General features: G+C 38.4%; 2 protein-coding genes across 6 annotated transcripts; one reads left to right on the top strand and one right to left on the bottom strand.

Annotated features, from left to right (window-relative positions):
* The first annotated feature begins 601 nt into the window (after positions 1-601).
* LOC132632909 (uncharacterized) lies at positions 602-2273 on the top strand. Its single transcript, XM_060349055.1, has 2 exons — positions 602-1858; positions 1950-2273. The coding sequence occupies exon 1, from the start codon at positions 886-888 to the stop codon at positions 1855-1857; it is 972 nt and encodes a 323-aa protein (XP_060205038.1). The 5' UTR covers positions 602-885; the 3' UTR covers position 1858; positions 1950-2273.
* Positions 2274-5514: 3241 nt separating this feature from the next.
* Positions 5515-23218, bottom strand: LOC132632907 (formin-like protein 20). Of its 5 annotated transcripts, XR_009579494.1 has the most exons (18): positions 22677-23216; positions 21366-22072; positions 21021-21242; positions 18632-20925; positions 18426-18552; positions 18073-18144; positions 17057-17155; positions 16880-16921; positions 14558-14638; positions 14438-14488; positions 14283-14367; positions 13238-13332; positions 8724-8795; positions 8530-8646; positions 7769-7837; positions 7604-7670; positions 6158-6415; positions 5515-5980 (listed from the first exon to the last, which is right to left on the bottom strand). XR_009579494.1 is itself a non-coding variant. In XM_060349050.1 (17 exons), the coding sequence occupies exons 1-17, from the start codon at positions 22747-22749 to the stop codon at positions 6264-6266; spliced, it is 4425 nt and encodes a 1474-aa protein (XP_060205033.1). In that variant the 5' UTR covers positions 22750-23216; the 3' UTR covers positions 5515-6263. The 5 variants fall into 5 exon arrangements, 4 of the variants coding, with proteins under 4 accessions (XP_060205033.1, XP_060205034.1, XP_060205035.1 ...); XM_060349050.1 differs by having other exon boundaries at positions 5515-6415; XM_060349051.1 differs by having other exon boundaries at positions 5515-6415; positions 14283-14364.
* Between the last annotated feature and the right edge of the window lie 1130 nt (positions 23219-24348).

Here is a 24348-nt window from a genome sequence, read left to right as displayed (position 1 = left end):
AATTCCAAGAAAACCAAAAAGTTCTCTTTTCCATCAACAAGCTAGACATGAAAAAAGCCATAGCTATAGCAAAGGTTCTCAATTGTTAATGATTTAAATGCTTTTCGCATAATTGAAAAAGGTGCAACCATTTTAACCACCCGAAAAAGAATGTGCAACCCCCTCCAAAAGTGTAAATGTCAATTTCCATTAAATTTAGTAGCCAAAATCTATTATATTGGACGAAAATCTAAAGTGCTCATTTTATTTACGAATTTAGAGGATCAAAACTACTAAAAATATATTTAATGACCCATTTCGAACTTAACCCCAAATAATAAATATCATTTTCATTGTGTTTAACATTTCAGGTGGGATTTTTAAAGAATCCGATCAGAGTTACTTTTGCTATAACCGAAGCAATATAAAATAGAAGTAATTTTTATGTTACAAAAGAAAGAACATTGTTCCCTTTAGGTAATATGCACATCATGGATGACCACCCATGAAATTTTCTCTGTAGAAAAAGAAAGAAAAAATGTCCTTCTAAACCCAAATTTTTTTATTTTTTTTTGGTTAACCTTCTAAACCCAAAGTTAAGCTAACTAAGGAAGAAGTTTTTGGAGAACACAAGGACAGAATTTAGCACCAAATTCCCACAAACTCACTGGTAAAAACAAAGCAAAAACAACTCCCACTTCAAACTCCTCTATGTTTTTTGTTATTCTCTAGTTGTTGGCCTATCCATTCCTTCCAAAACACCAACCCTCCAAACTATTTTTCCAAACCACCATTGAAGATTGAGATTCCCCCATTAAAATAGAAGCCTAAAACCTCAATATATATCTCATTTTCTTGATATTCCCAACCATCTTCACATCCCAAAAGAAAAAAGCACCCAAAAAAATGGAAGATCACTCCCCTGTTCCAATGCAAAGAACAACCAAGATCATCAGAAAATCAATCTTTATTTTTCTACAAAACTACCAATCCTTCACCATAACAGCAGCTTTTTTCGCCATTCCTTTTGCTACCTCTACTCTTTTACTACAATCATACATCCTTTCATCATCATTTTACCCAGTAATCTATGAACGTTTGCATTTAATTTTCGATGCTTCTGGATTTCCATCTTCTTCAGAATTCTTCACACTTCTCAATTCCAAGATTTCTCAAACAATTGCCATATCTTTTCTTGCATACCCTTTCACCATTTCATTTTTTCTCTTCAGCAAATCTTTAGTAATTGAATCTCTTAATTACTCAAAACCAACCCAAAATTCTACATTTCCTTCATACTTCCACCTTCTTGTTACCCAACTTTGCAACTCTTCAGTCATCATCTCAGCAAACGCCACGTGTTTCACCCTCCTGTTTTTCAGTTTCAACGTTGTTGATTATTTTTTCGGGCTTTCAAATCCAAGATTAGTTCTTTTGTTATCTGCAACTGGTGCCGTAATTTATTCTATCATTCTTGCAAACACTTTAATTATTTGCAACTTAGCATTGGTAACATCAGGAAGTGAGAAAATTGGAGGGTTTATGGCGATTCTAAAATCTTGTGTTTTAATTAGAGGAAGAACAGCAACAGCATTATCACTAGCAGTGCCATTAAATTTGGCTTTGGCTGCAGTTGAAGCTTTGTTTCAATACAGAATTGTAACGGCTTATTATCAAGAAAAAACAGAGCTTTTTTGGCTAGCTTTAGAAGGAACGTTCATTGCATATATGTATTCAGTTCTTCTGGTTCTTGATACAATAGCGAGCTGTGTTTTCTACAAAAGCTGTAAAACAGATGATGACGTGGCAATTTTGCCAGTTCAAGAAAGAGATCAACATACAGTTCTGAAGATAAAGACAGTAGAGGAGTTCCCTTAAGGTTTTTGTTTTTTATTTTTTTTCAGTGATTCATCAGATTCTGTTTTCTGGTTATTTTTCAATTGGAAAATAAAAAGGCCTGCTTTCTGCAGGAGTAAATATTGTTGGAAAACAGGAAGAGACCAAGCAATTTCTTGGGGTCATTAATGTACCTTTTTTTGTAAAATCCAGAATATCCTTTGATGTAAGCTTTACAACCCCCATTATATTCTCTGTTTTTTATTCTCTTCATGTAAAGTAGCAGCTTTTATTATGTATACAGTTAGAAGAAACTCCGGGAAAAAACTCTTGTAAAACTGTTTATATTTCAATTTGTAATGCAAGGAGAGAAAAACGCGAATTTCTGAAACCAGGCTTATAGTCTAGTGATATCAGTGAAAGTCTCCTTCATAATTGATTGGGTTTGATTCATACTACCCCTTTTTCCTTCTCCTTCCTTTTTTTTTCGGTGTATTAGGAAAAAAAGGAGAGAGAAAGGAATGAGAAAATTTTAGTCTAGTTGTATCGATGGAAGCATTCCACATTAATGTTGCTCGGATCCTCTAAAAATGGTGTCGCATGATTTTCCAACGATGCATAGCTTTTCAGCCAACATAATTTCACATAATATATATGAGTTCAATTTTCTTATGGTCCCCCACTCCCCCGACCTCTTCCTTGATCCCCCAATGTAATAAAAGAAATACAATAAATTCCTTTTTTTTAATTACAATGTAGAATTGAGATAGTTTTCGATTGAGCCATGTTGAAGGTGATTGCTTGTATTGTACCTAAAGTTAGACGAGGTTTCACTTTGCACAACGTAGCAGTCAAGCTATGTTTCTGGTCATAAATAGAAGGCACGTCTACTGCACTAAGAGTTTTGGCCGTGCAAGTTAGTCAAGGTTTTTTTTTTTTTTTTTTTTTGGGTGGTGGTGGGGGTGGGTGGGTGTTGCTTAAGGTAGGACAATATTTTCTTTACTTTTAAGAGAATACTTAGCAAATTTGATCACGGATATCATGAGCTGATGCCAAGTGAAACGAGGACCAAATGTGAAGGTTTGGCAGTTAATAATCCTTGGACTAGTTTATTTATTTCGTTTTGGGAGTATTAAGAACATTTCTTTTAAAATTGGTGGTTGGGGAGTTTGAAGATCCATACAGGTCTCTTTGGCAAGCCAAACTTATTTATTTATGTAATTATTTTCTTACTAGAAGGCCAAGGTTACCACTTGGGAAAAGGCTTAATGGCATTCTAAGTCAACTTGGTTGACCAACATGTAAGTGTTATAATCTATCACCGGCAAGAGTGTTCTGAGATGATTAGAATTCCTTCTTAATCATATGTCCAAAGTTACTTGCAAAATGAAGAATCTTTCAATAGTAAATGTTTTACCCTAGTGGACTTACCCGGCATGAATTTATTTTATTTGGTCCAATATACTTCAAATACCAGATGATTAAGAAGGAAAAAAAATGTGTTACTATGATCTATCACCAAGGTTGTTGACCTTCACTTGAGTAAGCCAGAGCCCATTATTTTCACTTAGTTGAACTACTTAAAGAGGAAAGAAATTATAGTTAGTCATTTGTGGCTAAACACCTACTTCTTCGGAATGGCTTGGTTTAAGTAATATATATGGTCGACACATAGGTCATGCGTCCTATTTTGGTTGAATCCAATTATCTCACGAAATTCAACCATAAAGATCAAGTTAGTTAAGAATTAAAAAAAAAAAAAAAAAAAAAAGGGAGCATTAAATGTTTTTTGTTTCACGAAGAGAAAGTTGTTGGGGTTCTTGGCTTTATTTCGAACTATACATGAAAAAGCGCCTAGTTTTTTTTTTTTTTTTTTTTTTTTTTTTTCCCACCCCATTTAGGAGGATAAGCGCCTAGTTACGTTCAAGGTGAAAGTGACTTTCTTTTAAATTTTTACAGTGGAATTTAAGTTTTATTTCTTCCCACCACCAAAAGAAGACTAAGAGTCGGTCACCCAAACCCTTCTTGCAGTTAGGTGAACTTTGATCAACTTTCTCCATAAATCTCATACAAATTACATTTGCTCAACTTGTGAAAATACACCCTGTGAGCTCATATTCTTGCTTGGGGACAAATATCAAGGATGGCCACTGAACTTTATTCGTTGTATCAATAGACTCAAACAGATATTTTTTACATCATTAATATCATTAAGCTATGTGTTAATTTCTCAAAAAGTACTACTGTATAGAAAAAATTCAAAATTCTGGCACTTAAAAAACCCATGTTTTAGCTTTTGTTGCTCAAGATCTTTTTCGGGAAAGTAGCCCCAACAACTGTATTTTTTAAAGAAATTAACACATGATTCAGTGGTTTTGACGGAGCAAAAATAGTTTTGCAAATTTTATTATACAATTATTAAATTCAGTGACCATGTGCCGGAACTAACCCTTGCCTTGGTTGGAGCCCAGGCACCAAGCTATGGGTGCAAAGGGGTCCATATGTACCCTTTCATTAAAAAAATTACAGTATTACATGGATCAATATTATATTTGTGTACATATTAGAAGTTGAATCTTCTTTATTTCCTTTGTATGTCTACTTTTTATTTTAAATCTCCTCGGTGAAAATTCTAATTCCGTCACCAACTCACTGGAGCCCTTTCAATATAGTCATCCAAGTTTAGGGGAAAATGGATCCAAATTTTTATTCGCATCGTATTTTATTGTCCCTAGAGGAACGATCTTTCCAAATTGAAACGGGGTGTTAAAATGCACATCCTATTACCGTAATTCACTCCCTGTTTGATACCAATTATTCTTTCTAGTAAACAATAACTAGGGGTTTTACACAGAGATCGCCCCAATATAAGGAAGAGTAAAGAATGAAACAGGGATTGCTTTTGACAGTAAAAATGCAAAGAACATCGATCATGAACATTTGTCTTAAATTTGTCTCTCTGATATTCGAACCTGTAGTCCTCCATCATATGAAACAAGGCGCCATTGCTAAAAATCAACTTCCTTAGACAGCCATAAGCTTGCAATGAAATATGAATCCCTCAAAGCTGATTATTCTTGATTCCGGGAGCTTACATTTGATCCCACACAGCGCAATGATTATTTTGGTAAGTGGAAACACTGTTGATCTCTCGCGGATATGAATGTGTGAACAATTAGTTGAATATTATGCTTAACTTTCAAAACTGGTTTTCTGGATGTAATAGGTTTATAACTGGAAAACGACTTACACAAAAACTGAAGAGATCTCTTCATTTAGGATAGTATAGAAAGGGATGTTGGTCTCTACATTATCAGTGATTTTGATGTGTTATCTAAGCACAGTTAACCCTCTATTAATGTAATTTTACACCCTGTTTCCCCCACTGATGAACTTCGGTTAAAATAGATAATGACTTTAACATGTGAATCATCGCATAATTAAATCAAAATTGTCCAACAATTATTAACTTATCTGAGACCCCGCATCTTACAAATAAAGATTAATTCCGCCAAGTCAGATGTTATAAGGATCAAAGTAAAATGTCAATTAATTGAGGGTACAAAGCTCAACTTGGGAAAGGAACATACACAGACGCATAAATCCGAGATCCTTAACCCAAGTAGCTGAAGTTAGAAATCTGGATTAGATAACCTGCTTGAGCACGAAAAAAGCGAAACCTTAAAAGGAAGAAGGAAATGCAGGTAACTTGTGTGATTTGATTACCAAATAAAGATATCAGAAAATTTTCCAAAACTTGTACTATCTAGGAAGGGGGAACTAATCCTACAGCCTACATATTGACACAACACTATTGCTATAAGAACCTATCCCTATCCTCTCCTATGCTTTCTGTACAATCAATTACGTGGCAGGTTCCCATAAAAGCTGACATAATAAGGAACCCCGTTTCCTATGTTACAATGAAAAGAATCAATTTTGAATCTAGATACACTAGCTAGGCTTTATACAAACTGATGTTACACTTCTAATTTACAGTTGACTTGGCATAAGAGCGGTCAACGGTAAACGTTGACATTGTGGCAACTACATTTGTGCCAACACAAAGTCCAGCATGTTGCTCCGTCCAAATTTGCACTCTTGATTGCAGCATCTGTTTAATCATGTAGCAAATTTCTCTGGGTTGGATAGCATTCATGATCACCTGCCAATAACAAAAATCAAGGCGATCAATTTATGGAGCGACAGGTTGCCTGCATCATCCAAGAGCCCCGACAATGATGTGTCCGGTTCAGCTTCCTATCAGCAAAGCATTTCACTGCACTCTGGTTCACAAGCCTGAACATTCTTTCTTGAGTACAAAGAATGCCAAAGCACTTACATTAGGAGGCTTCTGGTCTGTCTTTGCAAGATATCCTCACTTAACATGGTTAACAGACAGATCGTTCGACACCCAATATTCCCTGAAATAATGAAATCATTCCCATTCACTTGAAACCCTTCTTTGTTAAATTAATTCCTTTGGCATTCTCCATTTCAGCCTCCTTCTGAACTTTCTTCCTTTCTAGTTCAGCCTGCTTCAAGTTCTCTTCGTGGGCTTTGCGGAACAGCCTCACAAAATTTAAGAGGGTCGCTGTGACTGTATAGATTGTCGAACAGATGCACCAAATAGACAAAGGAGAAAAAATCAGCACCAGAAAACCTCGAACTATCAAGGGCAGAAGTTAATACAAATGAAAACAGGGGAAGCATGATTGAAGCAAACAAAGGTAACACAGATGCATCTCCAATTGAAGTAAAATGCAGTTATATATACAAGTTCTTAGTAATCATCCACACACAACAAAAAAGAGGTGGTTCATGCTCATTCATATACAGGAAACAAGTCCTTTTTTTTTTTGAAAAAAACTTTATATTGGTTTTCTATTTGTAACATCTACATCCTACCCTTGTTGGAAACTAGTAGATAATCTGGACAGGGTTTAATGTGCTGTGTTGCACCTTTTTTTTTTGTTTTTAATAAGGTAAAGTTTTATTAACAGAAGTACCAAGCTGGTACAAAGGAGACATCAGAAGCAGACACTGTCTACAGAAATAAACATCCAGTTATATTTTTCCTAGCAAACCTAGAAAGTCCATGTACTGATCTATACTCTCCACTAAAGACCTCTTACACCAATAAAACAGATTTTGAAGACAACTATTCTTTTATCTAGAAGGGTGAATCTTTTTGTTCTCAAAACAAGCATCATTCCTTTCTTTCCAGATGGTCCAAAATATGCATAATGCAAAGTTGCACTTTCAATATGGAAGAGCATGTTGATGGTGCCACTAACTTCATAATCTCATCAGTTTTTCCTTCCAATTGGCAAAGAGATACAAAAAATATAAAATTTGTCATAAAGGACAAAATAAAAACTTATCTTTAGCTCAAATATGACAGCTTAAGCTCTATCTCATCTAATGTCCTAAATAGTTTGCTAAAGCTCTAGACACCGGAAACCTCAATGAGGAAGTTCTCAGATGTATCCCAGATCAACCAAATCTCATAAAATTAGCATACTGATTAACAACTCCAGCTCTGACAGAGATAAATAATTGCAGTCATATCTTTCCATAAAATTATGGAGCAGTTTCTATGTCCAAGAGGATCATCACTAGACTATTTTTAGCACACTTATTCATATCTTGTAGTTAGAATAGTAAATGTGTTGGACATTCAAGGCAACAAAGTATAGTCCAAACTCTTGAAGAAGACAACTTTCATCCACTCAATTTTGCCAGCATTGTCATGGAAGGGATTAAAAGTATATTGTACATATGTTACCTTGCTCAAACGGACAGCGGGCAGGATCCTCACCGAAATATAGTGCAAGTGCATCTGCATTTCTGCCCTGTGCAAGTTACAACAATTAAACATTATATTTGCATATAGGAAGATGACTCTGCAACATAATATAACAAAGAGATAATAAAATACAAAGGAAATTACCGCAACAGAATATAACTCCTTGACAGAGCCAACCTGTGCTTCAGCCACACCAACGAACTCCTTTAAGGTCTGGTATGCATGACAAAAGAACAAACCTATAAGGACCAAAATTTTGTTCTTTTTACCCCCTTTTCAGAGAGGGATGGAATGCACTTATGTCATCTACAGAATGATGATAGTGTGCACAGAAACTTAGTACACTTCAAGAAACAATAGAAACAGAACCATGTATGCTGTTATTACATGATTCCATCAACCCTTTTGTTAAATGAATAAAAAGATAAAGGAAAGAGAGGAGACGAAAGGTAAACAAAGTCATCCAATTTCCAGAAATATAAGAGGTGGTACCTGAGTTCAGACTCTTTTCATCAAAAGATGCATGGATTTTTACAGCGGCAGCTTTATGCCAGAATGAAGTTAAATATATCTTGATTCACAATATCTTCATCAGATCAAAGAAATAATAAAATAGAGCTAATTGGGGAAATCATAAGATGCAAAACTTTGAAACAATTGATCCAGAAGCAGATCTTGCATTTAACTTTTTAAATCTCACAAGACATTAGGAGGATATTTGAAATCCTAAAAATTAAGTCCGAGCTAGAAGTAACATCTTAACGTGATGAAAAAAGGAGTGCTCTTAGACATACTAACACCCATGTAGAATAGTTGCACATATAAACAAATAAAAACTAAGACAGTTGAAAAGAAATACAACCACCATCATTATTAAAAAAAAAAAAATGCAACAACCATAATACCTTACGAAAAATTTCAGACACACGGCCATCATTCTCGGATGCCTCCAGTTCCTTTTTAACTTTTTCCAAACCCTTGATGATTGCTTGCATTTCTTCAGCCAGAGACTTCAATTGTATCTGCAAGGAGAAACAAATTTCTAACCAATCCTGATAAATTCAAGGATATATAATCATAAAGAGATAAGACAAGTAACCTTTGACGCAGCTTCCAGGCTTACAAGATCTACATGGAAGTCTAAAAGTGCTGGTGACTTGGCAGCAAGAACCTGAGCAAAGAGATTAATTACTAACACCACACTATCTCAGATAGTCAACCATATTTAAAACCTGAAATCAGGCAGACAATATTAAGACGCCTTTTATCAAATAGATAGTATGCTCAGGTAGATAAACAAATAAGTAAAGAAAAAGGAAAATATGTCTCAGCTACAGAAATGCCAGACCCCTGAGGAAAGAGGTATCTCATGCCAAGAGAATAAAACTAAGAATAGTAGGAATGTCTGCGTTAAACCCTTTACAAACAAAAGAGTGTCTATAACCAATGCATAAGGAGAAGTAACCTTTTAAAAAGCGTGCCTTAATTTGATAGCTTTTGAAATATTGTGACACATAATCAATCATGCACCAAATAATGCCTAAAACTACAGCGCTTTGGCAAGGTGCAGCAAACTATCAGATGATAGCCGATGGCCTAAAGGAATAATTTGAGTTATACTTCCCCTATGGATCAAGGAGGACTAGGCATAAGAGACTTAAGCAAACATAATAAGAGTTTTCTATTTAAATGGTGGTGGAGATTCAGCCAAGGACCACCGGCCCTTTGGAAGGAGGTGATTATTGCTAAATATGGGAGACAAGACAACTGGTGCACTAAGAAGACCAGAGCTCCACATGGAGTGGGACCTTGGAAACACATTAACAACCTGAAGGATGAATTCTTCCAAGAGGTGTCTTTCAGGGTTGGGAATGGTACTAATGTCAAATTCTGGAAAGACAGGTGGTTGCACAATCTTCCTTTGAAACAGTCTCATCCTAGGCTCTTCTTAATTGCTACAGATCCAGATTCAACCGTTGCAAGAAACAGGGATGGCAACATTTGGGACATACACTTCAGAAGAAACTTCCAAGACTGGGAGTTGGGTGAGCTGTTTGATTTATTCAATCTTCTGGAAGGTTCATCGATAAATCCTCAAGTCCTAGACAGTCTCAAATGGAATGGTTCAAGCAAAGGAATTTTCTCTGTCAAGGCAAGCTACAGGAGACTCAATATCCCAAATGCTTTAACTGATCATTGGCCGTGGCAACTGGTCTAGAAAACCAAACTCCCCCCAGAGGTCAAGTGTTTCCTTTGGACAGCTCTCCTAAATGGCACTCTCACTCAAGACAATCTCAAGAAGAGGGGCTTTCATATAGCAAGCAGATGCTTCATGTGCCATCTTAAAGAAGAGACAGTGGACCATTTGTTTTTACACTGCCCTGTGGCAGTAGGAATTTGGTCCATGTATCTAGCAGTTCTTGGCATCAGCTGGTCAACACCCTCCACCTTGAAAGAAGCAGTTGAAAGTTGGAGCTTATGGAAAGTGGATAGATCCATCAAGAGTGTCTGGCAAATGATACCAGCTTGTATATTTTGGTGTCTATGGTTGGAGAGAAACGACAGAAGTCATGATGGGACTTCAACTCCTAACTGCTCCTTGAAATCTAAAAGTCTGATGAATCTTTTTAGTTGGAGCAAATATTCCCCTGTAAATGATGTGATTTCACCTTGTAGATTTCATTAGCTCCCTCTCAATCTTTTTAGTTGAGCTTTGGGTCTATTATGCAAGGCAGCGGGGAGATTGACGAGGATGTCACACATCGTATTGAGGCAGGGTGGATGAAATGGAGGCTTGCTTCCGGAGTGCTATGTGACAAGAAGGTGCCACCACAACTTAAGGGCAAGTTCTACAAAGTGGTGGTTAGACCGACTATGTTGTATGGGGCGGAGTGTTGGCCAGTTAAGATCTCTCACGTCCAAAAGATGAAAGTTGCCGAGATGAGAATGTTGAGATGGATGTGTGGCCACACCAGGAGTGATAGGATTAGGAATGAGGATATTCGGGACAAGGTGGGAGTGGCCTCGGTGGAAGACAAGATGCGAGAAGCGAGATTGAGATGGTTTGGGCATGTGAAGAGGAGAGACACAGATGCCCCAGTGAGGAGGTGTGAGAGGTTGGCCATGGATGGTTTCAGACGAGGTAGGGGTAGGCCGAAGAAGTATTGGGGAGAGGTAATTAGACACGACATGACGCAGTTACAGCTTACCGAGGACATGACCTTAGATAGGAGGGTTTGGAGGACCCAGATTAGGGTAGAAGGCTAGTAGATAGTCTCATTATCCTGTCTTATTAGTAGTCGCATTATCGTAGTATAATTTCTTGTGCTCTGATTTATGCTATTATCTGTTATTTCCTGTGCTTTGATTATTCTATGTTATCTGTGTCGCTTGAGTTACTTCATTCCCATATCGCTTTGAATCTCTTAGCCTTATCTGACCTCTTTTTATGCTTTTTTTATTGAGCCGAGGGTCTTTCCGTCCTACCTTGGTAGGAGTAAGGTCTGCGTACACTCTACCCTCCCCAGACCCCACGTTGTGGGATTTCACTGGGTTGTTGTTGTTGTTGTTTTAACTCCCAGATCTCATTTGTTTTTTTGCAATTCTGGAGTTATCATCTATTTTCTTTGTAACTCTCTTGCATCTTCTTGATGCCTTTTCAGTACAACCTCTTACTTCATCAAAAAAAAAAAAATTATACTTCCCAAGCGGACCATCTTATAGAAAGTCTAATCACACTTGAGCACTTATGTAGCGCAGTAGCGGAATATAGCGATCTCAGAGTTGTTTTCAGTTTACCTGATAATTTCATTAAGTAGAAAAGAGTTGATTCATTTATTATTTGCTGTCACCTATTTATACCCTTAGTTATCAAATCAAAAGCACAAGCGTAACATGGCGAAAAGTAAATGGATGGACCTGCACCTACTTGATAAGGACACAGATACCTGCTCAGGCAGCTATCATAATTTATATTTTGTTTACATAAAGAGGCCAGATTAAAGGGTGTGCTCCTAGTGAAGAGAAGATGGAACAGAGGAAACCAGCTTTGGCACTTCGAATACACATTTGTTTCATTGGCTTCACACAAGGGAGCTACTTAAAGAGAATGTCTTTTCAGCATGGTCAGTTACTTCAGTGAATGATGCAATGCTGATTTCATAGATTATCACGAACCAATAAGGCATATATGCAAATAACATTTGAAATCCTTGATACAGAATTCCCTATATCACATCATAGGTTTGATTACATCCAGGCTCCACAACAGGATGTACTTAGCATCTCTGGACAGAAGATACCAGATCAGATGCAGATCATCTCAGAGAAAACAGGTGAAATGCAACTTGAACCAAATAGAGGTTGTAATTTGACTAATTAGATTCATTTAACCCCTTGATTCTCCCTGCACCAAAATATTAAACTTCGTTCTTCAGTCTGTTTCCACGAAATTCCATTCTGTAAACTTATTACTCCGCCCTTTCCAACTTATGTGATTTTGTTTGACAGGCACAGAGTTTAAGAAAGAGAAACCTTTGAAACTTGTAGTCTAAAACAAACCACAGATATTTCTCTGGCTATAAAATATAAATCATCTCATCAAGGGTAAAATGGGTGTTAAAGTGTGTGACCATCTAATCTAAAAGCTTAAGCTGTTAGATGGAGCATACATTTCTTTACTTAATTATATTATATCTCAACAAGCAGCCTCACATGCAGGCTTGATTCTTTTTCGTCATCCAAACACGTGGAAATTGTTTTTAATAATGAGTGGTGGTGAGACTCGAAGACACTACCTCTGCCTGCTCTAATACCATTTTAGAATGTGTGCCCATCTCATCTAAAAGCCTAAGCTGTTAAAGAGGGCATACATTTATTTACTTAATTAAGTATCTCTCCACAATGGGAAGTTTAAAGCTAAATTGTTTCTAAATGTAAAAGGATATCACTCTTTTTGGTAGAGACTAAAAGGAAAAGAAGTACCACATAAATTGGGCCAGAGGGCATACAAACTACGAATAGGTATATAGTTAGATATGAAATTTATCCTTTCTGGTCTTTAATGTGGTACAAAGTAAAACTGAAGACAGTCCACCAATGCATTACTTCATTTTTCTCAGTGTCATGTCTACCATGTAAAATACTTGTAACCAAAGTGAAATATGCATGACGACGGACGTCATTTTCAACTATAGGACCTTATGGCAAGCCCAATGAAATGCATACACACATGCATCAAATTGATCAATCTTCTTGCGCGAGGCTTCCTCGCAGCATTTCTAACTAAGCACTAGTGTTAAAATGGTGAATTTTTTTTTACGCCATACTAAGAGCAGCTTTTGCAAATCATCACATCTTTTCGGAATCTCATCCTTTTTGTCCTCTGAAGTTAATCTTTTTACAGTGCTTTCAGGCAGTCGGCAGGTGAAAAGGAAAATTAATGGATGAATTTAAGAAGATTCAACATCCACAGTGTTTTCATGAGGTGGCATTGCTGAAAGCATGATCTAACAGTACCATTTCTCAAAGTATAGTACTAATTGGAAAGAAAGCTGAAATAGTTTAAATAATCCCTTTGAAACAACAAAAGTGAAACTGAAAGTACATCCACACCTTACAAAGATAATGCATGAGTGTCATCTTGTTGTTAGTAGCACGTGTATCAGTCAGCTTCAAAAGACTGTCCAACTTAAATCCAACGGCAGAACCTGAATTAAAGAAAGTACCCGAACTTAGCTTTGGAATTCAGTATCAAAATTTCAAACTGCTTGACCACATACATATATCCATAATATGAGACGAGGTCCTTAAGAACTATTTTATATGAAACAAAACAAGCTCCATTGGAATAATAAACATTATAAATCCAAGAAAAGAAACTGAACTGTCCTTGTCAAGGCAAAGAACAATTACTATCACTTTTAAGTAAGAACATATGCTAAAGGTTTCCAGATCTCCAAAATGCGAAAATCATCTAGCTTAGGAGCAGAACTATTGCGCAAAATTTGTTAATCCTCTAGTTCCATCATATAGAACAATGTCCTAAGTCCTCTAATTGATTTGGAACAGCTAACAAGTAAGATAACATAGTTCATTTATCAATCAACAGAAAAGTATTATTTTATCTGACGATTAAAGTCGAAGGAATAAAGTAAGCCAGGCACAACTCCTAACTGATAATCAAAACGGTCCATTTGGTACCCATTTTAGCAATTTTATTCATCATCTACATAAAATAGTCTAAGCAGAACTTTTTCCGCATATATTCTGTACTAGTAATCCACACATTGATGAATATCTCAATTTTATCTAAACTTCTTGTTTGCAAAATTAACAAACTTTAACAGCAATGAATCAATTATGTGACGTACAATATTAACTTGTATGAGCAAACCACCACTTTCAGGGTAAAAGCTCGTGTCCCACTCACTTCAACAGGACTGAGAATAGACAATTGAAACCTCTAGATGCGGTATTTCTAGCAGGGCAAACATTGTATTTAATTTATAAATTTGAAAAGCCACAAGTTTCACATGGCAGCAACTGAATTAGTCATACAAGTTTATCAAACTTTCCCGCATTAGTCCACATTAAGAAAGCTGAGATTTTGAAGAATTACAAGAGGGAATGGAGAAATTCAAGCAACAGAAAGTCTTACCTCTGGCAGTTCCTTGGTTTAATGTATTCCCTAAATACAATATTTTCTTTAATATTTCCTTCAATTTGAGAGAATGTCGGACCTGCTACAAGAAAACTGAGTTATGCTAAGAAAATAGAGAACAAAGAAGACAAATATAGAACCTAGAAAAGTACCTCTTCACAAGCAGAGTTCACAGTGTTTAAGTTTTTTTTGAAGTCCTTGACCTGAGATAGAGCTAATTTCAGATGATACAGAAGATACTTATTTCAGAAGATTACTAGGTGCAAACAAACCTGAGAGTTGAACTGGATCTTGAAGAGAAAAACTCTCATTTTTGACTCGACTCGAGGCACCTTCATGAGCTCCAGAAAAAACTGAAAGACAAACAATATCAGAAATACCACCAGTGCATTAGGATTGAGCCATCAAGGCAGGGAAAAGACCCCATGACTACAAGTATTATCTGAAAAAGGATAATGGAACAAGCAAATCTATTATAAACCAAAATATTCTACAGAAAGACAACAATACAAGAGGGTACAATTGATTATAAAGAATATCTGACGCCTGCCAGCCTCTCAAATTAGTTTTCTCTGAGACACTGAATATAACAGGATATCGTGATGATCTGGATAGAAGCCAAACTGTGTGGTATAAAATATTTTGGTTCTTGTGGTGGTTCTTTGACATATCAGATACGAAAACACCCACTTGCAATTAAATGTTAATAAAAGCAAAAAAGCGTCATATGGTAAACAGGTGATAATACACAGAGATACAAAGATACCAAGTCAAAGCAATTTTATTCCTTCTTTCTTCTCCACATGGTCGGGGGAGTTACTAACTTTTCGAGATCAGACGATCCATTTTCGATTTCTTCCTTGGTTCTTTCCCTTTTTATCCAACTACTCATAATCCAGCGGATCTTCCAAAAAAGAGACTTTATACCGAATAAAGTATATACGACTTTCTTGTGCTAGAACTTTAGCTCGGAACACACAAAAGTACTAGCCCATGAAATCAATGCTGTCACTAGTCAGACCTTTTCTCTCTTAAATCCCATCCACCTCGTTATCAACATTTACATGCTCCTCTATTCTCTCTTCTATCTCCTCTCCACACAGACACAGACACACACACAATGTTTCACAGGACAAGATCTCCACAGAATATACCTCCACAGCTACCTTCGGATGTCCCAATTCTTCCAGACACTTATATTGGGTGCAGGCAAGAAAATGCAGCACATTTTGATGCTAACAGCTGGAACCAACTACCGCTAAGATACAAATCAAATTTGACAGGATAGAACGTTCACATTTAGCAATCGGAACACTAGAATTTCCTATCATCTACTTTCTGAATTTACAAGTCAGGTGTGAATTCTGTTTCGAACAGAATCTGATATAAGTGTTTCAGCAAGTTGAAGCTAAAAATTTAAACGACGACCAAAGTGAGAAAAAGGTTTTGAGTTACTTCACAACCAAATTCTGTTGTTTTTAGCTCAAACAAAATTAGTTAAACTGGAATTCAGTTGCCAAACTATGTGGGTGTGAAGTAACCATACCATTGCTTTCTTTTTTGGGTTTCAACAACCTCAATGGACACAATATATTCAACCTTGCACCCCAGTTCCCCAAACTTTCTCCAAAAATCTGGCACAGCCAGACCTTTCCTCACTCAAGCACTAATCCATTCCTCATCCTGAACATTGTGCCATTAAAGACAGCCTTACAAGCAAGCAACAATATCTACTTCCATACTTTGTCAATCAATTAGCAGAAGATGGTGAACCGCAATGCTGTCAGACTTTGCTCATCTTGTACTTGCGCCAAAAGATAGTCTTACAAGCAAGCAACAGTATCTACTTCCATGCTTTCTCTATCAAATAGCAGAAGATGGATGGTGAACCCCTATCTCCGTAATTATTAGAAGAAGAATTAACCTAAATAACCGTCCACGCAACCGTTTAAACTAAAAATAGCCGATGAATAATATATGTATAATCGATGTATATTCAATGTCTACCAGCTAGGAAAAGTAAACGGTGAATCTGGCTGGCTATTTGTGTAAAGATCCCTAATTACTAGTAATTACCAAATCATATACCAAAGCCAAATTGCAGTAAAGGATTTTCATAATTTTGGAGTACGTGCGCACAGCCAAAAATTGTGAAGAAAGCATATTAAGTCCTCGTAAAAAAAATTATCCACTCCAGTTCCTCGTCAGCCAAAAAAGAAGCAGAAGGGTTGTTTGCATTTATTGATGCTGGTTAATGGTAAAAGAGGGCTTTTGTGTCAGACTGCACTACTTTTAAATTGCAGGTCAAGGGCAGCTACCATGGCTAACCTAAAATAAGACTTAATGTATAGCTTCACCATTTAAGGTCCACGCATCAGCTAAAAGCTCACAAGCACTATTTGGCATCAATTTTCATTGCCAAATGCAGCTGCTGCAAAATGTTCAGATGTTCTCCCTGTTTTTCACTATACAGAAAAACATATGGCAACATATCACAGTAAACCAATGGAACTTGCAAATAAAGAATACCAATCAAGAAATAAAACTGAGAGGTCGTGAACTCAGGAGACAACTATAGAACATGATTGGCTAACCTGTTCACACTTTCCCAGGAGCTCCTTGTCGCCAGTGTAATTCTGAGCAGTTGTAATAGCAAACATTTAGAAGAAATAACGGTGAAAGACTCAATTACTAGAGGAGACAGAGACAGGAAAAGGAGCACGAAAACAAAGTTACAGCTAATAGAATAGCTGCACAGTGCGTAAGTTCACCTTCAGAAGTTCCATCTCATCTTTTGTAGGACAAAACTTGATAAGATTCTCCACCTGATCAGCATCTAAAATTGACTCATCCATTGCGAGGGCAGCTGCCTGCATACCAAAACCAACAACCGTACTTTATTTTTTTATATAAGGTCAGGTAAATCAACCACCACAATGTGAAACAATTCCCTACTAATACTTCTACAATCATTTTCACTCTAGTTTCAGGTTCTACAATCTTTCACTTACAAAGCACAGGATCTAACCTGAATCTTTCCACATTGTTTATCATATGCTAAAATTGAGCGAAAAGAAATAGCAGAGAAATGCAGGTTGTATAACAGCTGAAAGGAAAGTATTCTTATTTTTTCTTGATAAGGAACAGGTGAAAGGAAATTATTACGACGTCTAAGCACATTTCCTTGTGTCCTAGACCATTAGGACCACAACAAAGCATCTCAGTTAACCATGGGTAGCTACAGCCTACAGCCACATACCACACTTTTAAAGCGGAACATGAGAAACTCTCCTTCTCTAACTTCCGTTGAGAACAAAGGTTAGTTGCATTTAGAGTCTCATAAGCATGTCATTTCTATTCTTTTATCTCCTATTTCTTGTGTATTGTTAAAATTATCCAGAAAAAAAGTGTACTGTTATATGTTTTCAGTCTTAAGCATCCTTTGGATGCAAGTTTCCATGACATGACTTGACATTGAATGGCGGTTCGACTGGACCCTTGACATATTATAGAACATCTTTATGCAATTTAGATTTTAATACAGAAATAAGGGCTTTCTCATGTGTATTCCAAGTTCACAGAGAAGCGGAATTTACAGCCTTTAGGATATCAAGCTCCTCCAATCTCAAAAACAGTATATAAATTCCAGGCTATAGTCCGAACATGCCGACAATCAGGAACTTTTCTTTCTGCAATTATCAGGACAGGTATGTTTCTACTAAACCATAAAACAAGCCTCTTTGAGAAAAGGAGAAAGAAATATTGAACAGAATAGCACCAAACTTACCACCATGTCAGGCAGTGGCATTTTCACCTTTGTGAGCATAATTTCAGTATTATTTGCCCTCCTTAAGTCAATCTACCCAAAAAACAAAAGAAACGAATTACTTAAAGGAGAAATAATAGTGTAAATTAAAGAAAACAAGAAGATAGAATTCCTTCAACCACCAAAATCCAATATGCAGGTAACACAACTACAAGCATTCATCTAGCAGGTATCAAGAACAGGTAAAAACTGAAATGAATGGAACAAGCAGAAGCAGGAAAATCACAAGAACAAAGAATTGGATAAGTATCACTCAGAACTCAGATTGTTAGTAAAAGGCCTAAGAGAGGAGGATATTATATCATATTTCTTACCAGGTGAACCTTTTCTGGTTTAGACCCAACAGACTTCCTTCTCCCTCCAGATTTACCCGCATTATCTGACTTGGGGACTGTAGCAGAGAAAAGAGTCTCAAGTTCTGAAAAATCAAATTCTGGTGACCTAGATTTGAAGCAAAAATATTAGTAATTTAATTGACTCAAGTATAAGCAATGTCAAACTTAAAAAGCATCAAACATACAATTGAGACTCTCCGTTTCTTTGCAGCTCATCCCATAAGCTTCCTTGCAGTGCCCTAGATACCTTGCTCCAATGCAACGGCTTTAAGTTAGATCTTCGAGGGGCTACACCACCAGCTGTGCGTGAAAATCCCTGCCCTCTCCCTGCGGGAATGCCTCTGCCAACTGCACCAGGTCCTTTAGCGCCAAATGGTGGTGGTGGGGGAGGCCCACCACCTGGAGGTCTTGGAGCTCCAGGTGGAGGAGGTGGACCAGGTGCGCGTCCTCCCGGAGGGGGTGGGGGAGGAGGACCAGGTGCTCGTCCTCCCGGAGGGGGTGGGGGAGGCGGACCAGGTGCGCGTCCTCCCGGAGGGGGTGGGGGAGGTGGACCAGGTGCGCGACCTCCAGGAGGAGGAGGTGGTGGAGGAGGGCCACCTCCAGGAGGAGGTGGTGGAGGTGGAGGCCCCCGCATAGGAGGAGGTGCTCCAGGAGGTGGAGGTGGACGGCCACCTCCCGGAGGAGGTGGAGGAGGTGGAGGCCCCCACATTGGAGGAGGTGGTGGAGGTGGACCTCCAGGCGGTGGAGGAGGTGGTGGTGGTGCTCTAGAAAAAGGAGGGGGAGGTGGAGGTGGTGCAGATGGAACATTGTATAAAGAAGGCGGAGGAGGAGGGGGAGGGGGAGCATATTTTGAAGGAGGTGGGGGTGGTGGAGGAGGAGCATTTCGCAAAGGTGGCAGGGGCGGTGGAGGTGGAGCAACTTGCGAGGAATGTAGTGTTGGTGGCAGCGGAGGGGGAGGTGGCGCTGAAGAACCAAGTAAAGGAGGAGGAGGTGGTGAAGGCGGAGGAGGAGGAGGGGAATAACCAGTACGCATAGGAGGAGGAGGAGGGGGAGGAGGAGGAGGGGAATAGCCAGTATGCATAGTAGGAGGAGGGGGAGGGGGTGACGGTGATGGTGTGGATACCCCAACGCTAGCTAATCTTGGTACAGTGGATGCATATATAGGTGGAGGAGGAGGAGGTGGAGGCGGTGGAGGTGACAATGAACTGGATACTACTTCTGGCAAGACCCTACCAACATTTATTATACTGGATGATGTGGGCAGAAGCGGAGGAGGTGGTGGCGGTGGGGGAGGAGAAAAGGCACCCACTGGAGTCATCCTTGAACTAGTTGATGGTGGAGGCGGAGGGGGTGGGGGAGGAGGAGGTGGAGGAGGTGAAAATGACTGGACATTACTTGAACGTGGAGTTGCAGAAGCTGATGGTGAATTAGTTCCTGCTACAACAGTGTCAGGCGTTTCATGAGATGAAGTGCTCGGTGATGGAGAAGGCAACGAACTTGGAGGAGATGGATGACCCTGTAGGGTCTGGTGGGTTTCAACTGATTCTGGGGCAGACATTGTAGCAACAGATGCCTCAACCATTGACATACCCGATGCAGGACATGAAGAGTCTTTCCCTGGAACATGACCTGCTTCAGCAGAAACTATAGCTTCTGAAGAAGCTTGAGGAGACGGTGACTTTGATTTAACCCCAGATTGAGAATCCTTGGTGAGAGCAAGCACAGGAGGAGCACTGTTATACCTTGATGGTGGATATGACACATGCATTGAACTAGTATAAGAACCTTTGTTGGGAGGGATCCACCGGGACACTGCATTAGGCTTTGCCTGTCGTACAGTACCTTGGCTATCCTGCTGTTTTGATTTATTTTTCGGACCTACGGCATCGACGGCAGGTTTTGCATTGGAGAATGATTGTTTCTTAAGAGATGAGACTGTCTTGTCACTTTTTTGTTTATTGATATCAGCACTCATCTTCTGTTGCAAACCTTCCCTCTCCAACTTCTTCTGTTTCAGAGTGCCTGCTTTATCTAGCTTTAGCTCCCCATTTTCTGATGCCAAACAATCCCCAGACAATACCTGTTCTGATTCCATGTTGCTAGGACCATTGGTAACTACAACGTTGGAGGGTATAGAGTTGTCTCTATCTCCTAAAATATTCGTTTCTGATGCAGAACGATTAGAATCCATCTTTTTTTCTTGCTTGTTATTTACTTCGTCTGACGCACAATCTTGAAATGCATGATGTTCCACCTCCTCTTTCCAGATTATTTCAATACTATCATCATCCTGCAAACTTTCCTTAACAATGTGGGCTCCAGACTCCCCCTTTCCATCCTGCCCATCAACGGCATTGCTGAATATCTCTTCGACTTCAAAAAACTCCTCAGGTGAAGCACCTTCGGTCCCATTCTCATCCTCACTTGGCACTTCTTCAGTGACAACAGATGGAACAGCATTAGGATCCGAAAAGAGTACCTGATACAGATATGAGCATTCTTCAACTTCGCAATTTCATGAAAAATATTTAAGCGGGGATACAAGACCCAAAGTAAGAGGAATAAATACCAGACCTCTGCTTTGAACCCTCTAGGAAATTGGTCTTTTGCATCCCACAGGACATCAACTTCATCACGCATTAACATCAAAACATTTGAGCGAATAAATGTGGTGTGGAACATGACCCTGAACATCATTTCTTCCCTTACTAGGTCATCTTCCAAATGGACACACTCAAGAACAACATCTCCTTGGACGCGACAATGGATGTCTATTTTCACCAGTGAACACTCTTCCTGCAGTGAGGATTTAGCAGACTACTTCAGATTTCAGCTAACTTATCTTCATAAATAGTCTCAACTTTAAAGCTGGGAATTACTACAGTTACCAATTTAAAAAAAAAAAAAACTGGGAATTACCTGTTGGTAGAAGCGAGCATGTTTTTTTGTCTTTGAAGTTGAAAAAAGGAGCTTAGAGCTCCTATTAGAGGTTGTTGAAGCAGGGTCCTGTCCATAGACGCGAAGTACAGGTCGACAGCCTCTCCCACCATCATATAGAGGAGGGAATCTTAGTATAATGCAATCTAAGGCAAAAGGAGTATCTGATGGCAGCCATTCTGAGCCAAAATTCTTTCTGGAGATGTACTGGAGATATCTAAGCTGAGATGGCTGTGGATTCAGAGGCGACAAAAGATGGAGCAGCTCCCTAGGAGCTTGCTTGTATACCATTTCAAGAGTCTTATGCTCACCAGTGTACTGTTTTCTGTACAAAAGAAGGCCAGCAAGCATGAAAGCAAGTACAGGCCAGCCTCCCCTCTCGCAGTGCATTAACAGGACGTTTTGCTGGCCCTCAAGTGAAAGCCAGCTCTCACTCGAGCGCAAGAAGTGGTGAATCATCTCCAGAGGCAAAAGTGGACACCCTTCATATTGCCGAGGATAATCCATCACAGTCATATCATATTGGGACAATATATCAGATATTTGACTCCTCTTATCACCTTCCCTAAAGTTAAAAACCATGAAAGAAGCATCTGCATAGTGGTCCTGCAGCTGAGCTACAATCCCTCCCATATATGTCTTGTACTCATCTTCATCCAACACGTCGGTGGAGAAGCAACAATCAAACACTGCAAGTATGAAGTACAAAGGAAAAGAAGAGAAAACATCAATATTTGCTCCGAACAACTGACCACTTTGACATAATGAAGATAGTAATATGGTTCTTCAAGAAGAATAGGCGCCCTCCATCCACAAAAATAACACCTTAGCTTCACCTTCTAAGCTAAAAGATGCTAAGAGCAACGCGAGCCACTAAAATTTAGGGTACTAGATTTGCACATTTATTCACAATGAGTTTCATTTCCTCTACTTAGGAGCTCCCGCTTTTTGCTCCCTTTGTGACTCGAGCCCACAACCTTCGGGTTGGAGGTGGATGGTGCTTACCACCTGAGCAAACCCCTCTGTCACATTTCCCCTACTCTAGTACTTCACTTATATTGAAAAGCATCAGCTGTAATTCCAAATGTAGCTAACCGGGATAGTGATCAATAAGGAACTCATAATTGCATAGAAATATCAAAAATGGTAAACATGATAAAAGCAAAGTAAGTCCCAAGTAAAATGCAGAAACAAATAGTTACTGGAAAACCTTCTTAACACAGTTCATCAGCTAAAAAACATAAGGAAACCCAAAATTGCAGACATTTGGGCGAGAAAAAATCAGCAGCTTACCGTAGACCCGCTCAGAAATCTCGAGAAGCCGATCCGGCGGCTTCCTATAGAAGAAGCGTCTGAACAGCGCCATCTAATGGCGCTGTTTCGCTCCCGATCCAATCCAAACCACCCAATTTGAGACGGTCCAAGCTTCACTTGAGAGTACCTAAAACAGATCTCTTACAAAATTCCCAATTCAACAGCTCAATTGACCTCAAATTGGTCGCAGGTTAACTCACTTCGAAAAATGAAAAGAATTTACTTAATGTAGTAAATACAGCTGGATTTCTTCGAAGTTTACCAGCTCAACGAAGAGAATTCTCAAGAAAACACCAGGATTTTAAGTAGAAAAAGTAAACAGTAGAATAAGTAAGATCGAGGTGAAAAATAAGTCGTACTTCCAGGGTTTGTGAGTTGAAAAAAAAAACCAAAAAATGAAAAGAATAGAAGGGAATTAGATGAGAAAGGGAGAAATGATCGTTGCCATTGTTTTTAGGAAAGTCATCACATGGAGAGAGAGAGAGAAAAAAAGCGAGAAGAAACGTAGTGGACTGAAAAGCTTTGAGACGAGTCGTAAACATACAGGAAGTCAGGAACAGTAGATACGACCATTAGACCCGACCCGACCCGAACCCGTCTACGGACGTCGTTGAAATTGAACTACTAGTGCATGTGTGGGTGTCTGTGTGTGTACACGTGGCATATATGGACAGACAAAAGGCCGACAAAAGAAGTGAGAGATAAGGATTTTGGTGTGTAGGGGGTTTGGGACAAAAGCCAATTTTAACTCACATGCGTCACCTAATAATCCAATAAGTCCAAAGCACCCGACCCGACTCAATCGGATTCACTCCTCTCTTTGTCCCAATTTTGGTTTTTTTTTTTTTTCCTTCTAAATTTTTCTCTCCACCAACCACTTGTGGAAATAGTTAATTGAACTATTACAATTAAAATTTGGAAATGATCATTCAAATACTTTTTTTGTGTTATTTTATTATTTTTTTATAAATAATACTATAAAACTAAGGAAATTTTAGAGTTTTGGGTTAAAATTGTCATTTATCTATGAGAGTAGGTTCATTTTGGTCCCTTAAATATTACCCTGAGCAAATTTGATCTCTTATCTATGGGAGTAGGTTCGTTTTAGTCCCTCAAATATAACGCTAAGCGTATTTAATCCCTTAACTATGCTAAGTAGGACATTTTTGGTTCCCTTAATAGAACATTAAAAAGTAATGGTGTTAAACCCATGTAACACTCGCGTGATTTGTAAGAAGCTAAATCCATCAGACAAAAATACTAAACTCATTCACCTTTTTCCCCAACTTCTTATGAAGAAACACTTCACCGGAAAAAATCCTAGCCTCTCTGTAGAAAGCTTTAATTGACTGGAAGAAGAAGAAGAAGCTGGTTTTTTAAAACAGGCAGAAAGTTTATCTAATATATTGAAATTTGCATTCACATGCTTCCGAAAAAAATTGGAGTAGTTCCACCAATTAAGATAATTTATAACAGTTGTTAAAAAGAATTTTAATTTTTTTAGTATTTAACAAAAATAACTTTATATTCACATGCTTCCAAAATAAGTGGAACAGTTCCATGTGTGCTGTCAGATTACCGTTTAAGAGTTGGTTACCAACCATATAATCCAAATATTATGAGTTGCTTTACTAATATCTTATATGAGTTA

This window comes from Lycium barbarum, chromosome 3, assembly GCF_019175385.1.
Source record: "Lycium barbarum isolate Lr01 chromosome 3, ASM1917538v2, whole genome shotgun sequence".
Classification (NCBI taxonomy): domain Eukaryota; kingdom Viridiplantae; phylum Streptophyta; class Magnoliopsida; order Solanales; family Solanaceae; genus Lycium; species Lycium barbarum.
Note: the sequence above shows the minus strand (reverse complement) of the source record. Positions and strands in the feature narration are given on the sequence as shown.

Coding starts and splice junctions, on each gene's coding strand:
- LOC132632909 (XM_060349055.1), top strand. CDS start 886: ATGGAAGATCACTCCCCTGTTCCAATGCAAAGAACAACCAAGATCATC.
- LOC132632907 (XM_060349050.1), bottom strand. CDS start 22,749: ATGGCGCTGTTCAGACGCTTCTTCTATAGGAAGCCGCCGGATCGGCTT. Junction 20,926..21,020: donor CTAGAGGGTTCAAAGCAGAG/GTCTGGTATTTA, acceptor TATCTGTATCAG/GTACTCTTTTCGGATCCTAA. Junction 14,489..14,557: donor AGATCCAGTTCAACTCTCAG/GTTTGTTTGCAC, acceptor GCTCTATCTCAG/GTCAAGGACTTCAAAAAAAA.